General features: G+C 36.0%; 1 protein-coding gene and 1 pseudogene across 1 annotated transcript; both read left to right on the forward strand.

The window, feature by feature from the left end:
- Positions 1–1088: 1088 nt before the first annotated feature.
- Positions 1089–9404, forward strand: LOC130738270 (F-box protein 7). The gene is made up of 11 exons (XM_057590219.1): positions 1089–1319; positions 1682–1768; positions 1916–2028; positions 2577–2693; positions 2773–2869; positions 3186–3259; positions 4289–4342; positions 4428–4529; positions 4720–4778; positions 8317–8527; positions 9111–9404. The coding sequence occupies exons 1-11, from the start codon at positions 1304–1306 to the stop codon at positions 9168–9170; spliced, it is 990 nt and encodes a 329-aa protein (XP_057446202.1). The 5' UTR covers positions 1089–1303; the 3' UTR covers positions 9171–9404.
- A 1421-nt stretch (positions 9405–10825) lies between these two features.
- LOC130742211 (chaperone protein ClpB4, mitochondrial-like) lies at positions 10826–15340 on the forward strand (annotated as a pseudogene).
- The last annotated feature ends 298 nt before the right edge of the window (positions 15341–15638 follow it).

Raw genomic sequence — 15638 nt, forward strand, 5'->3', positions numbered from 1 at the left:
TTATCGTGAGGCTAGTCGTTAGATCGAGATGTTACATACAATAGTCACGTAGTCATCCCCAAGATTCATGCAATGAGAATATAACTCAGAAGTTGAGAGACTCTCTTGTTGAAAAATGGTGATGTCATGTTCAAGCAAAAACCTTTGAGCGACGTTATTCTAGATATATATTTTCTTCAGGTAGGCTCACATCTTGGTTGTAGTGCTGAATGGTCTAAGATTGAGATCAACATAGCCTATGATCCATGCCATGACTTGATTTTATTTGACTTCCTACTTGTCGTATTCATTTTTTTGTTTCGGCTTAATTGCACTTTTGGTCCCCCATGATTACAAAAGCCACGATTTCGGTCCCCAACAAAATTTTATTGCATGGAGCGTCCCCCACGTTATGCTCCGTTAGCAACTTTAGTCCGGACCCTCTATTCCGTTAGTTTTTAAACGTTTCTCTCTCCTAGTGGCCACTAAATCATGACATGGCACTGTCATGTGCGTCTCACGTGACTTGAGCCCCCCCACCTTCGAATCTAAACTATCTCTTTCAAACCCTAGGGTCCAAAATAGCAACACTGTAGCACATTTGTGAGAGAGAGCAGGTGAGACGCACATGAGACGCACATGACAGTGCCATGTCATGATTTAGTGGCCACTAGGAGAGAGAAACGTTTAAAAACTAACGGAATAGAGGGTCCGGACTAAAGTTGCTAACGGAGCATAACGTGGGGACGCTCCATGCAATAAAATTTTGTTGGGGACCGGAATCGTGGCTTTTGTAATCGTGGGGGACCAAAAGTGCAATTAAGCCTTTTGTTTCTCTTTATCAGGAGGTTGGAGTGCTACCATTAACATGATCTCAAAGGCTCTTACCTAGATCTAGAACTGAAATGCTCGGATTGAGTAGTTCTTGCCATTGAGACGAACTAATATTTGCTATATTTTAAGGGACAAAAACATATTTATTTTTTAATCTAATTTGAAAATTATAATAACTAAATATTGTATTATATATTTTCATTTTCATTTTCAATATAGTAAAAACAACAATTTCTTAAAATATTAAAGCTTATCCAATAATGCATCGGGACGCAATTGGTGAACAATTTCATTCTGGTGTCAAAATGGGACCAATGTCCTTGTTTCGTACCAGGTGATTAACCTTCAAACGCCGTCGTTTTAAGAGAGGCAGTTCTGTTATGCAATGGTTACCGTTTTACCTGAACAATTTCTTTCGTTCTCTTCTCTGCTTTGTTCTTCTCAATTTTCCTGAGAATTTCGTGAACGAACCTCACTCTGCATATCCGCTATGGCTTCAGGTTCAGGTAAACGTCGATTTCGTGAACCGCTTCTCTCTTCATGTTCCACAACGTTCAATTTTTGGAATTGTGTGCATCTATTCATACACTAATTGATTATTCAAAGTTAGTTTCTTTTTGATATTCTGGGTTCTGGGTATCAATTAATTTTATTGATTTTGATATGGGTTTTTTGAATTTTGGGTAAATTGTGAATTTGAGATCAGCGCTTTTGCTGAATATGCATGTATGGTAGTTTAATTTTCTGAAATTGGTTTTCCGTGAACGAGTAATTAACCTTGAAAGTGCAATTTTTTTTTTTTTTTTTTTTTTTTACAATCACTGGTATGTTAATGTGCATTGAAGTGTATCTTTGTCTTTTTCTGCAGATTTCGCTTTAGCATCCTCTTCTGAACTCGAGTCAATTTTGAGGTTGAAGACTGTTGATTACTTTGTGACCAGGAGGCCATGGCTTGGTATGTGTCACGTTGCTACAATGGTTATTTTGGCATGTTTTTTCTTCTTTTATCTATTGTTTTCTTGTATTGTATCATTTGCTTCGTTCAGATGTTTGGTCGAATTCACTTCCTATTGTTTCTAACTTTGTATGTATTTTGTTTCAGATCTTTATGGAATTAATGTGAGACCTGTTGCACCATTTGGAAGTATAAGTAGAAAGCCTTATGTGGATTCTGCACTTATACATCGTTGCTTACCGGATGAGCTGCTCTTTGAGGTATTTCACATCATCATGTTACAATTTTTGGTCATGAGTTCTTGATAGTGAATAGAGAGACAGGATAGGAAATATAATCTGTAGGACTACTTACTATGTGCTGTATGGTTTCTACTTAAGATCAGTAATATATGATCTAAGTATTTAGGTGGTGGGACTGAATGGTTGTGTTTATGAAATGATTTTAGAACACATTAAAAACTTTTATCTCCAACACTGGAAATTTAAGAGGTCACCATTTTTATATTCTTGAAATCAAATCTTCTCTTTCTCTGACTCTAACATGCGCACACACACCTGCCCACCACTCTTAAAACTACATGATAATAGTTTTAAAATTATTATTGGTTCTATCTACAGCTTTGAGCACATAAACTGTCCCTAAATTAGGAACCAGAATATGGATTTGAAACTTGTATGAAACTCTCTTTTAGGCCATTTCACTGATTTTCTTGAACAAATTAGATGTGTGAAACTTCAGAAATACAAAGGTTTATAGTTATGCACAAGAACAATCTCTCAGATAGATTTACTGATGTATATTGTAGGTCTTTGCTCGAATGACTCCATATGACATGGGGAAAGCATCTTGTGTATGTCGAAAATGGAAGTATACAATTCGTAACCCTGTATTTTGGCGCCATGCCTGCTTGAAGGCTTGGCAGGTAAACTCAATAGAGGTTTTGAATATGGAACTTTTACTGTGAAAATCATAATTTCTGATTATTGAGGCTTTTTATGAAGTTTTCTGGAGTGGTAGAAAACTATAAGATACTTCAGTCTAAATATGATGGCTCATGGCGGAAAATGTGGCTCTTACGACCAAGGTTGAGAACTGATGGTAAGAGCAGCTATCTCTTATTCCATAACGTTATTTCCTGCTCTTCACATTGATTGGCAACTCTTGATTTTCCCCCCTCCAAATTCTCATTTAAACAAATGCTGTACAGAAATGTATTCCATTTAGTGATGGGATTCTCATCTAAAATTATATGAGTGTGCCTCTCCTTCATTGTGTAAGACCCAGAGAAAGTAAAAGATAAATTAACATGAAAGTGAACTGTAATAAAGAGATGCACAATTTTGCTCTTTCTTTTCTGTTCTGCTTTTTTGGCTGGGACGCTTTGTCTTATGATGCTTCCTCTTCCACATCATAGGTCTTTATGTGAGTAGAAATACCTACATTCGAGCCGGAGTTGCGGAGTGGAAAATCACTAATCCAGTTCATGTGGTATGCATTTATATATACTTATATTGCTAAGCAATAGACATTCCTCTTAGTCGTCTTCTTCTTCTTCTTCTTCTTCTTCTTCTTCTTCTTCTTCTTCTTTGTGATTAACTAGCTTTTCCATCAACTATTAATTAATATCGTGTTTTAGGAATAAGATGCTGGAAGCAATGTGCATAATTGTAATTAAATTTGAAGTTTTATGGGGTGCTTGTTTTATTTTCTGTTGTCACTCTTTGATGATAACCTTGATCCGTGTTGCTTAAAGATGCGATCTTGAGTTGATTCTCACTCACAAAACAGATTACGATTGCGCTTAAATAAGAATTTAAAGAAAGAGAACAAATAAAAACGTGATGAAAATAGAGATGGAGAAGGCGCCACAATGGAAGGGATTGATAAGTCAAGTGAAGATCACCACAAGAGTAAGGAAGCTCTTGATAAGATAAATGGTCTGGTTCATCCATGAAATCGGATAGAGGTGTGCCGCACTCACAAGAGGAAATAAACCTCAATAATTCAAGTCAATATGATTCCAAAGTTGCCTCTTACATTACGTATCATCCTTGATAAAGTGGAATGCTTTTGCTGTTTGTCTTGTGCTCTTATCCTCGCCATTTAAGTGTTTTATATGTAAATTTTGATGCTTATCAACAACAAAAAAATGTAAATTTGGATTGCCCTGCTGTCTTGGCAGTGTCTTTCAGGCATTTTCTTTATGTGTATGACAGTGGTAGCTTGATCTGGATATACCAGATACTGTTTGGTGTGTCTTTGACACTGGTAAACACTGGTATACCGTATACGTAATAAAGGGGAAATCTGTTTTTTTGTTTCTTTCAACAAAACAATGCAGCAATGAAGTTTCCCTGGACCCATTTAAGTTGTATAAGAATGTGGGTTTTGTATTTATTTGTCCAAAATTTTCAGTATGTGAATAATGAAATTGTAATAGTATACCATAAATAAATCTTGTTTGTTCCATTTATTGACACAATTTTTTCACATATAATTTGTCCTCATATTTTGCAGGTTTGCTATTTTCGGTACATTAGATTTTTTCCTTCTGGGCGATTTCTTTACAAGGTTGTAATTCTGTGCTACTTTAATCTGTTTTTAGAATATGTGTTTTCTTGTATCTGATTGTATGAGTTAATTATATTTCATGTAGAATTCTTCTCAAAAGGTCAAGGATGTAGTGAAGTGCATGAACTTCCGATCATCTAAAGCAGAATGTGTTTTCGGTGGGAACTACACATTGTCAGATGATAAGGTTGAATTTCAGTTTTGGTGAAATTGTGTAATTGAGTTTTACTGGCACTCCAGCTGTCTCCTAATGTTCTCTTTAGTCTTCATTATTTGCAGATCTGACTAGACATTTTCTTTTAAGGAAAATTATTGCATATTATTCATATTTCTATGTACAGATGATGAGCCATTTGTAATTGATACTATAATTGCAGGTTGAAGCTGCTGTCTTGTATCCAGGCTTGCGACCTACTGTTTTGAGGATACGCTTGAGGTATTTGACAAGTTTTCCTGAATAACATGTCTTGTTGAAAATTTAAGCAAATATCTTGAACCTCGGAAGAAATCATTTATTCATGGCTTAAATAAGTTTTTGGTCCCTATCCTTTACAAAATGCTTGGTTTTCGTCCCTCGCCGGAGCAAAGGTAGGTTTTAGTCCCTAACCTTTGCCAAAACATTTGGTTTTAGTCCCTCCGAAGCTTTAGGTCAACGCCGGAGCTCCGGCGGCCCATGTGGCATGGCCACGTGGGATTAATAAATCCGACGTGGATTTTTTTTTTCATTTAAATATATAAAAAATCACATAATTTTTTTTGAAAAAAAACACATAATTAAACTAATAAACTAATCTAATTTTTTTATTTTTTTTTGAAAAACTAATGTAATTAACACAACTAATTCAAACTTAATTAATCTAATTAACACATCTAAATAAAACCAATTTTATGTAACAAAAAAAAACCAATTTGTAAAAAAGAAAAACCAATTCAACACCATCATTCTTAGTTTCTCAAGTTCATTCCACATTTGCTCCTCACTGTGCATTCCCTTCACAAAACTTTTGTGTCAAACACAACACCAGGCCCTGTCACCGATCCATTCCAGCACCTCTACTCCGGCGACCACCACACGCCACCCTTCGGACCCAGGCCCCCTGCGCCGCCGCACCGACATGCGCGACCAACACCCAGACCTCGTCGTGAGCTCTGTCTCTCTGTCTCTCTCACACACACACAGTCGATGCTTAGATCTGTGGTGCCATTCAAATCGAAGATGAACCCAGATCTGTGCAAGGAGGAAAGAACAAAGCCATTCATTTAGGTTGCGGGTTCTGGGTTGCGATGGGTGGAAGTTCTGGGTTCTTCGGGGTGGGGGTTGCGATGGGTATGGCTTCTGGGTTGCGGTGGGTGGCGATGTGTATGGGTTCTGGGTTCTTTAGTCTACCATTTGCTCATTTTAAGTTCTTTCCTCCTCCGCACTGGTTGGGATTTTAGTGATTATTCTGGGTTTTCCTCTTAATTGAATGGGTGATTTTCTCCTGGGTTGAGAATTTTTCCTGTGTGTTTAGGATTCTTTCTGGGTTTGGGTTTCATTGATGAAGATGACCATGAAGAGGAAGAATAAAGAAGGTTTTTTTTTTGGTGCTGGAAAGAACAAAGAAGGTGATTAAAAGAGTTTTTTTGTTATGTTTTCTTTAATTAATTTTTTTTACAGATTAGGAATAGTTTAATTATTAATTATTTTATCAATTTTAATTATTATTTATTAAATAATTTAAAATATAAAACAAATTCCACATCAGCCCATTAATCCCACATGGCCATGCCACATGGGCCGCCGGAGCTCCGGCGTTGACCCAGAGCTCCGGAGGGACCAAAACCAAACCTTTTGACAAACATTAGGGACTAAAACCCACCTTTGCTCCGGTGAGGGACGAAAACCAAGCATTTTGTAAAGGATAGGGACCAAAAACTTATTTAAGCCTTTATTCATTGTCTGGTTAGGTTGGTATTTGATGTGTCATTATACCTTGCTATAAGCGAATAGATCAAATATTCATTAAAATTATGCTCAACGGGTGAATGATGATTGATGAGGTGTTGAATTCACATTTTAGGGAAATGTTTTCACTCTGGTTAGTAAACGCTGTTTTGATTTGGTTTTCACATATATCCAGTTGACGCCTCATGAAACAATTCCTTTCCTTTCCCCACACCAATATATATAATAGAAGCTAGAAATAATCGGAGTATCCTTTTCATGTAATGAGAATGCACCTTTGTTTATGGTTGTGAAGAGAGCAAAAAAAGAGGATGGTGTAAATTGTGATTGGAAAAGGATGACCTTGGTGTTTGACAGTTTGTTTTCGGAAATACTACCATTGTTGGTTGACGTTCATGTATCATATGTGAGACTATTTATTCTATAACATATGTACGGAGTTTGAAGGTTAAGACCTGTGTGATGCAGGAAAAGTAGCAAAGGAAGAACAATAAGTTAATAGTCAATGAAGTTAGAACTTCAAAGGATGAAGTGGAAAAATTGAATATTAGGCCAAATCCTTAGAGTTTCTGTGATGTGTTATTTGGTAGCTAAGAAATTACTACAAATTACAGTTGTTCTCGAGGATATTTTTGTAGATGGGGGTTCTGATAAGCCTAGCATCGTAACCATCCAATCACATGTCTTGAGTAAATCACACTATCCTACATCCAACTTCATTGAAAGATTACATCCTCGTCACGTGACTTTCTATATGGCTTTGGAACAGCATAATTGATTGACAAGGAAAAACAAGGAACTGGAAACAGGCAACAGAGAAAACCTAGTCTGTTCAGACAAAATAAACTGCAAAGCTGTTTAAGGTTGATCCAAAACACAGATATTGGAGGGGTTAGTTGGACTGAACCCTTTTTAGCAATTAAATTAGATTCTAGTCTCCTTGGAGAAGTAGATTAACGTCTCGATTCTCGATTCCAAGTAATTTCATATTTTCGCCATAGAGATGGCAAGAAGCAACACTACACTGACAAGATGCAATTCAACTGTTGCAGAGAGTCAGATTTGAGGAGAATATTTTGAATTACAGTACTAAGATGCAATATCACAATTTAGCCTGCATATTAGATGTTTGATGAGTACCGGCAGAGAAGCCAAGAAGAATGTGTTTGACCGCTACAAATAAAACATAAGAATAATTTCATATAAATTAGTGGGGAACTACTCACTTGTAAATCTTGTCATACTGTTGTTCAACAAGCTTTTATGAATGTTAAATTTGATCAATTCAAATGTGGGGTTAAAAGTTTTTAATGACTGGAAGCAAGTCTACAAAGTTTCTGCCGCTCAAAAATTTAAAAAACTAGCTTATACTTCGTCGAACGTCATTTTAACAAAAAAAAAATTTAGATGTTAGTATGTACTATCTAAGTTTTATGTGCAAAATGATTATCATATGATTTATTATTTGATTAGATTTATTAAAATTATATCCTACAAAAAGTTATTAAATGGTGCAAGTGCTCTATAATGACTTCTAGAGGAAGTGGACCATCTCATATGTAAAACATTAAATCCTGATCTGTACAATATCCTACTAGGACTATATTTGTACCACAGTTACCTTTTGTTTTTGAAATATGTCAATAAAATCACTTAAAATAGTTACATGAAAATGAGAACATCATCATTAAAATAGAAAATATAATTACAATTGATGTATACCAATTTGATGTGCACTCTAAGCTTTTTATAGTTGTGGAAGATTTGACTGCATGAGTATGACAATTCTGTACTGAAAATTGGAATATAGAAAGTAAGGTTTGTTGGATTTTGCCTTAATGCCTTTTCCTATATAATTATAGCTACAATTAAGTGTTTTCCACTAGGTGATGTTGGTTCAGATGACACAATTCTCTGTTACGGATAGTTGATAATTTCTACTTTTATTCTGTTGAAACTATCCTATCATGGAAGTATGAGTTGAACTTACATTTTGCACTATGCTTCTATGGATCTACCTGTGCTATAGGTTGAGGGGAACAGCTACAGGGGCTAACAATCGGATGGATTTGATCTCACTTGTCACTAGTGGTGTGAACAGTAATGAGGCAAGTGCTCCTGAGGAGGACATTCTTGGAGTTGTTGATGGATGGCAGGATGATGAAACACACAACCCAGATGTGCCAGCAGTCTCACATAAAAGGGGCATGACTCCCTTTGTCTTTGTTCCATTTGAAGAGGTACATTTTTGTCTCCCTTTTAGTCTTTTTCTATTGGCTTTCAGGCTTCAGCTACTGAATTGTTTATCAGTCCGTAGCTTCAGTGACAATTAAACTCTCCTTCTGTGTGAATGTTGTCTTGAATGGTTTTTAAACTAACATTATAGATAATTTTTTTTCCCAGAACTCTAGATTATGCTCTACTGTTTTTTATCAACGGGGTAATGCTCATATATGGTATCATGTTTTATCATCTTCTACTAGCCTCTAGTACATTGTGTTTGGAAAAGTTATTAAAATTGATTAATTTTCTGCTTAATTGCTGTTAAAAAAAGATTAACATGTGGTAAGAGCTTCCACTAGTTACCTTGGATGATAGATTAATATTATCGATACCTATTTCTTTTTTCTTTTTTTAAATTTCTTTTGTTTTTATCTTTTGGTTTTAGGGGAGTATGTTAACTCAAGTGATGATACCCCACTAAAGGCAAAAAGTTAATTAAGAAAGCAAAAATTCTAAGTTAATTAAGAAAAAAAAAAGAATTCTTGGGTTCCTACTGAGCTTAAAGAAATCTGAATACTTCTAAAACATTTGCTTGTGTAGGTGGAGACATCTGTTTTGAATCTGCCTGTGGAGAAGATGGATTATTATGTACCTGGTTGAGTGGTGCTTCGGAATAAAACTGGTTCTTTTGTTGTATGTATTTCATAATAAGTTCCAATATAAGGTCATGTATTAATGTGTGTGTAATGTATGACAGTGCGACGATGAGATTGATTCACGTTGCTGAATCATCTTTAATGTTCTGCTCTATACTGCTAGATAAATGTAAAGACAACGCTTTGTACATAACAGGAATAATTATAATTTGTTTAAATCATGGATTTACTGGATTCAGTTTTTGAGCATGGAAAACAAGATTGTTGTCACTGGTTAGCATTTTGTTTCACACAAACCTTGTATTGATATGTAATGCCCTGAAATTTGTCACATTTTTTTGGGGTTAAATTTATTAATTCTTCACCTGTAGTTTTTTGATTAAATTTAGTAGTGTGTTGTTTTGTAGTTTGAACTTCATTTTGACGTTTATAATCTATTTTCACGTAATTATTTTATAAGTTTACATGCCAGTTTTTTAACAAGAAAGAGGAACCGGATGAGGTGTGCGCTCAACTTGTTTATAAGGGATGCTGATAATCATTAATGGTTATGCAACTTAATCATTAAGGGGACAGTTTGTGTTATTTTTCTTTCTGAATCTTTTGAAGTTAAATTTTCATAAGATAAATTTCCTCTTTGTCTCGTGACATAAACAGATACTTTTGTCTATTATGATTTTACTCGCATGACAGGTATATTTTATGAGACAAAAATCTGATATCTTATCATTTTAAAGAAGTTTAAAGCTTTTGTTAAGAAACAAAGTAGCAGGTTTACAAAAATGTTCAGAAGTGATGGAGGGAAGGAGCATCCCTAAAATGAATTTTACAAATTTTGTGAAGATGAAGAAGCTGTTGAAAGATACGTTTGGCTATATACACCAAAAGGGTCTTTCAGATGACGGAGTTTATGGTATTTGGGAAAGGTTTGCCTAAATCCTTTTGGCTCGAAACTGTTAATACAACTATATATTTGCTAAATAGATAGGTCATTTTGTTACCTAAACCTTATCCTATGCTCACAACAAGAAAAGTAACTAAAGAAAGAGACATGCAATTATTATCCGGATTCGAAATACTCTTCTACACTCGTCAAGGATCAGAAATGGAATACATGCTAACTGTTCTCCAAGGACTTTGTCAAAACATAAAAGCAGGTAACAATCATCAATCATGCATGTGCGAGGTGCTCAAAGGAAAAGCAGGGTGCCGACATAGATGAAGACATGGACTTCATGGATCCATAATCTAAAAGCAACTGCATCCATGAACTTTGTGGATCCATGATTGAAAAGCACGCAGCTGCATCCATGGTGTGTACTGAGTTTTAATTCCCGAAACTATAACAAATGAAAGGTCATAATGCTTCCGGGTTATAAACCCGAAACCAAGGCGGTGTGTTCCAAGATCTAATTCCCAGAACTGTAACATATGAAAGACCAAAATGCTTCCGGGTTCTAAAACCTAGAACGTTAGGCAATGCTAGTTATGTTCCGGAATATAAATCTCAAATCTAACCTTAATGTTAGAATCCTTAATAGAAGTTCTGAGTTTTAAAACCCGGAACAACGAAGATCGGCTCCAATGGCAAATGCTTCATCTACAAGAAAAGGAAAGAGAAAATGAAGAGATAAGTGGAGAGAACCGTACCTGGAAGTGATGATGATGAAGATTGATGAAGCTTTGTGTGTGGAAGTGATGATGAAGATTGATGAAGGTGATGAATACCGGCTAGTTTTTAGCGAGACCCATATGTGCAACTTCATACCGGTTTTTTACCTTTGGCGCCAATGCAATCCGCACTCGGTGTTGCATATGGTCAACCCTAGTCACATTCCAAGTTTGACCTATTTTCCTTTACTTTTTCCTTACCCCTTCCCCAAGTTTCATTCCAGTCACTGAGACTGAGTGTACTTAAGCAAGCAAAACACCACGCTCGCTCTTGCTTCATCAACAGTCGTTAATGGCGACCAGAAGAACTCCGCCGTCATCTTCGATAACCAAATCCCTTTTCACGCTCTCTCCTCCCTCTCTCGCTCCGCCACCGCACCACCACTCTTCCCTCTAATTTCACGCGCCAAGTTCCTCTCCCACTTTCTCACTCTCACTCGCACCTTCCACACCTCTAAATCACTCCACCATCGTGTCCCGTACTCAGGTAATCCACTTTCTGTTATTGAATGCTTTGAATACACCCCTCTTTCCTTCATTTCAATTACTTACACAATCAGTTTCTGCTATTTTTCTTTCTTATTTGGGAATAACTGTCTGTGTGTGTATAGATTTTGGTGACAAAAATAAGGCGCCATTGCCCATTGGAAAAGTATGGAAATGACCTCACTAAACTTGCTAGGCTTGGCAAGCTTGATCCTGTCATCGGTCGAGACGATGAAATTCAACATTATATCCAGATATTGTCAAGGAGAACTAAAAACAATCCACTTATTATCGGCGAACCTGGTGTCGGAAAAACTGCAATTGCTCAAGGGTTTGTTTGGCTAATCTCATGTTATAACAATTCTTTCAGATGTTGTTGTTTTTATTTCTGTATATAATGCTTTCTACATATGATTAGGTTATTCATGTGCGCATGTGAAACTTGAGTTAGGCAAGGTACCCTTCTCCTATTTCATTTATTTTTGTCTTAATTTTTTGCCTTTAAGATCGACACGATGATGAACTTTCCCAATGTGCCTCTTTATAACATGCATTTGTTGCATCTAGCTTCATCGGGTTAAGTGAATCAAGGCGCGGCTAACATTAATCATTTTCTAAATTTTCTGATATTTAATTTTTACTAACTCTGGCAATGGAATGTTCATGTCATAGGCATAGAACATTATTTAAGTGGGGCTTTTCAACAAACTGCTCCAACCAAGTTCCAATAACATTTAGGAAGTGCAACAATTAAAATGTTTGTGTTGTTTATTTAGAGTGACATTAGCTTATTTTTATATGTTCTTTTTGTTGCAACTTGCAAGTGTTGTGTCCTATCATATGTTCATATGATTGTACTGAAAGCTTTTTCATTGTTTTGCAGATTAGCTCAATGTATTGTGTGTAATTCGTAAAGATGTTCCACAGTCATGGTTAAACCGAAGGTCGAGCTCCTATTGTTTCTTCCCTTTATGTTGTCCTGATAAAATTAATTGAGTTGCTTGGTTGACATCATGTTAAGTCTCAATGCAGGCTGCAAAAGTTACTGAAAAAGTCTTATAAAGCTACTAACACGTTGTTGAACTGCATATACTCAAAACCTGAAACTATCTTTGCGTACATTGAAAGTATAAGCTCTATTTTGTTCCTATAACTTGTGAACAAACACACATAAGGAGGATTTCCTAGTAATTCTAAAATGCAAAGCATGTTTCTTTCTTAAATTAAACGCATGACATTAAAGGTGGTGTGAAAAATATAATTTCAGAATGTTGTGATTACAATTAGCTTATAGTTAGAGGCTGTTTCCTTGACCCTTCTCTAGCTTGTGAACAATTATGAATGAACTTGGAAAATTTAAGGAAATGTAAACATCATTCTCTCCTTCTCTCTCTAAATTTTCTTTCAAGTCTAATGTTGTAATAAAGGACAGCTTGGTGTTGTAATCTGCTATCTGCGGAGTCCAGGGAATGTAATGCTGTAATATTTTTGTCTAAATTCGTCTTGAACTTTTGCTTTTATTCTCCGTGTTTTGTAGTTGATCTCCCTCCATATGGGGTCATTGCTTGCTGGTACCAAGTTTCGTGGAGATTTTGAAGAAAGATTAAAAGCTGTCCTTGAACAAGTCACTGAGTCAAATGAGAGTAATTTTATTTATCGATGAAATTCACACCGTTATTGGTGCAGGTCGGTACCTCATTCTTGTTCTCGAACCTTACAAGTTAAAATTCTAGACATTGGGAGTATTGTCTATTTATTATTTGGTAGAGAATAGAAACATCATATAACTTTTCATGCATTCACCTAATAGCTTAATGTTTTAGGCTAGTTGGTTTGTGATTATGATAGAGCTTGTATGACTTAGTGGTTCAGAGTCACCCTCATTTTCCAGTGAAAATGTAGTTTCAGTAATTTTGTACTGAAAATGTTTCGGTTTCAGTACATGGTAGGAGTAGGAGGTGGACTAATAACTTATCCACACTTCAAACTCAAAAAGCTGTTGCAGGGAGATATATAATTGTTGGGTGTTAAAATGGTAATTGTTGGGTTCCATTTCAAAACAAAGGCTAATAGAAAGATAATAATAATAGTGAAAAACTTGGTTTTTTTTGTCCAAATCAAACGAACCAAGTCTCTATTTATAGAGGAAAAAAAATATGAATTTTGGTTAAAATATTTTTTCCATTAATTTTTTTTTCAATGAAATAATTGAGTTCAAAACATTAAAATAATAAAAATCCAACGAGCCAACCAGAAGCTGACACATGTCCTTATCACATGCTGGTTGCCTTTTCTCTCTCCGCAACACTCCTCCTCACGCGCCCGGTCGGTGTGTGTGGTCCACGCGCTTGGCGTGACCACACGCAGGGCGCCATGTGGCACCGCATTACACCCTCTCAACATGTTTAGAACTCTCAACACCTTCTCTTCTCCACCTCATCTTCAACACAACTCTCAACACCACTACACCCTCTCAACTACCCTCAGCTCCCCCTCTCAACACCACCATTGCACTTGGTCTAAAACAAATCCATTTATGGGCATACAGCTTAAGCCTTTGAGACGATGGGATTTGGTCAGGTCCTCTAGGGACACTGTATATTAGAACCCATCTCCAGTGCCCCTCCCATTGCTGAAAATAAAAAATATTTGTTTGTTACTCTTGGCCATAAATTATGAACTGAATAATTGTTTGTTTCTGTTAAAGCAACCTAATCTGGATGGATGGGGAGAATTTAATAATAGTTGAGTACCGATTGAGGAATGTGACACCTTAAGCAATCATACGGTCTATAGCCAATAAAAATTGGCTGAAGACCAAAATTTGTTGTTTTTAAATTTGTGCATGTTTTTTCATTGTCTGTACTTTTAACCCGATCGGAGTGACATTTTGATTCATCAATCATCATCAACTCTTGTTCCAGCATTGCAGTTCAACCAATTAGTAATTTCTTGTCATTGGTTCACTAACAGGGGCAACAAGTCGTGCAATAGATGCTGGGAACTTGTTGAAACCAATGCTTGGAAAAGGTGAACTTCGATGTATAGGAGCAACTACATTGAATTAGTATTAAAAATATATTGAACCGGGTCCAATACTTGAGCGAAGATTTCAACAAGTGTTTTGCAGTCAACCATCTGTTGAAGAAACAATATCCATTCTTCGTGGGTTGCGTGAGCGCTATGAGCTGCATCATGGAGTCAAAATATCGGATAGTGCACTTGTTTCAGCTGCAGTTTTATCAGATCGATACATCACAAAACGCTTCTTGCCAGACAAAGGTGACTTGTGAATTAGAACATGCTGCAAATCTGCAATTAGGTTGACAAAATATCTGGTTGATTTGTTGCTTCCAGTGTCTAATTAAATTTATCTCTTTTAGCTATTGATCTTCTCGATGAAGCTGCTGCAAAGCTTAAGATGGAGATCACCTTCAAGCCTATTGAAAAAGATGGAGATCAGTCTTGAAATTGGAGGTGGAAAAGCTCTCTCCGGAAAATGATACACCTGACAAGGCATCTAAAGAAAGATTAAGGAAGCTTGAAAGTGATTTGAGTTTACTTAAACAGAAGCAAAAATAACTGGCAGATCATTGGGACAATGAAAAAGCGTTAATGAGTCAGATAAGATCACTCAAAAAAGAGGTAATGCTTAGTTTGTGTGTTGACAATATATTACTCCGAGAAGATTGATGATTCTTTAACTTGTTTTAAGCAATGTGTAGATTGATTTAGAGAGCTTTCGGAAAGGGATGGAAATTCCTGGTTATGATGGTTCAACTTTGACGTCCCTTGAGCACCAATTGGAAGAAGCTGAAAAGAACCTAGCTGACTTACGAAAATGTCGACAATTTTTACTTCGAGAAGAGGTCACTGACCTTGATATTGCCAATCTCTGCACCACTAATCGGTGGGGATTACCCCATTCCCTAGCTAGCTATGTTTGAATTGATGAGACATAATAAATCGGAACGAAACAGAACAAAATGTAGCAGAATTGAATGAAATTAGAATTGCATTCTATTGTTTCTTTTGTTTGATTAATTTATGATCGAATGGGACAAAGTTTGATCACTCCACTGTTTGGATAATTTACTTAACAAAATGAGTTATAACTTACCCCCTATATTGCCCTTACTTTAAAATAGGGATTATCATTACACTGCTAAAATAATTAACTTGATATTTATATTATATAAGCGTATAACTAATCCTTATCTTTTTTGACTTATGTACGACTTACATTCTTGAGAAGACCTCTGACATTCACCACTCCCAAATTGTAATTGAGAGAGAAATTTAAAATACAAAAATT

This window comes from Lotus japonicus, chromosome 1 (genome assembly GCF_012489685.1).
Source record: "Lotus japonicus ecotype B-129 chromosome 1, LjGifu_v1.2".
In the NCBI taxonomy this organism is placed as follows: Eukaryota; Viridiplantae; Streptophyta; class Magnoliopsida; order Fabales; family Fabaceae; genus Lotus; species Lotus japonicus.

Bases quoted from the DNA above. Each gene is read 5' to 3' on its own strand.
- LOC130738270 (XM_057590219.1), top strand. The intron at 4,530-4,719 runs GTTGAATTTCAG...CTATAATTGCAG, and splicing joins ACACATTGTCAGATGATAAG to GTTGAAGCTGCTGTCTTGTA. The intron at 4,779-8,316 runs GTATTTGACAAG...CCTGTGCTATAG, and splicing joins GTTTTGAGGATACGCTTGAG to GTTGAGGGGAACAGCTACAG.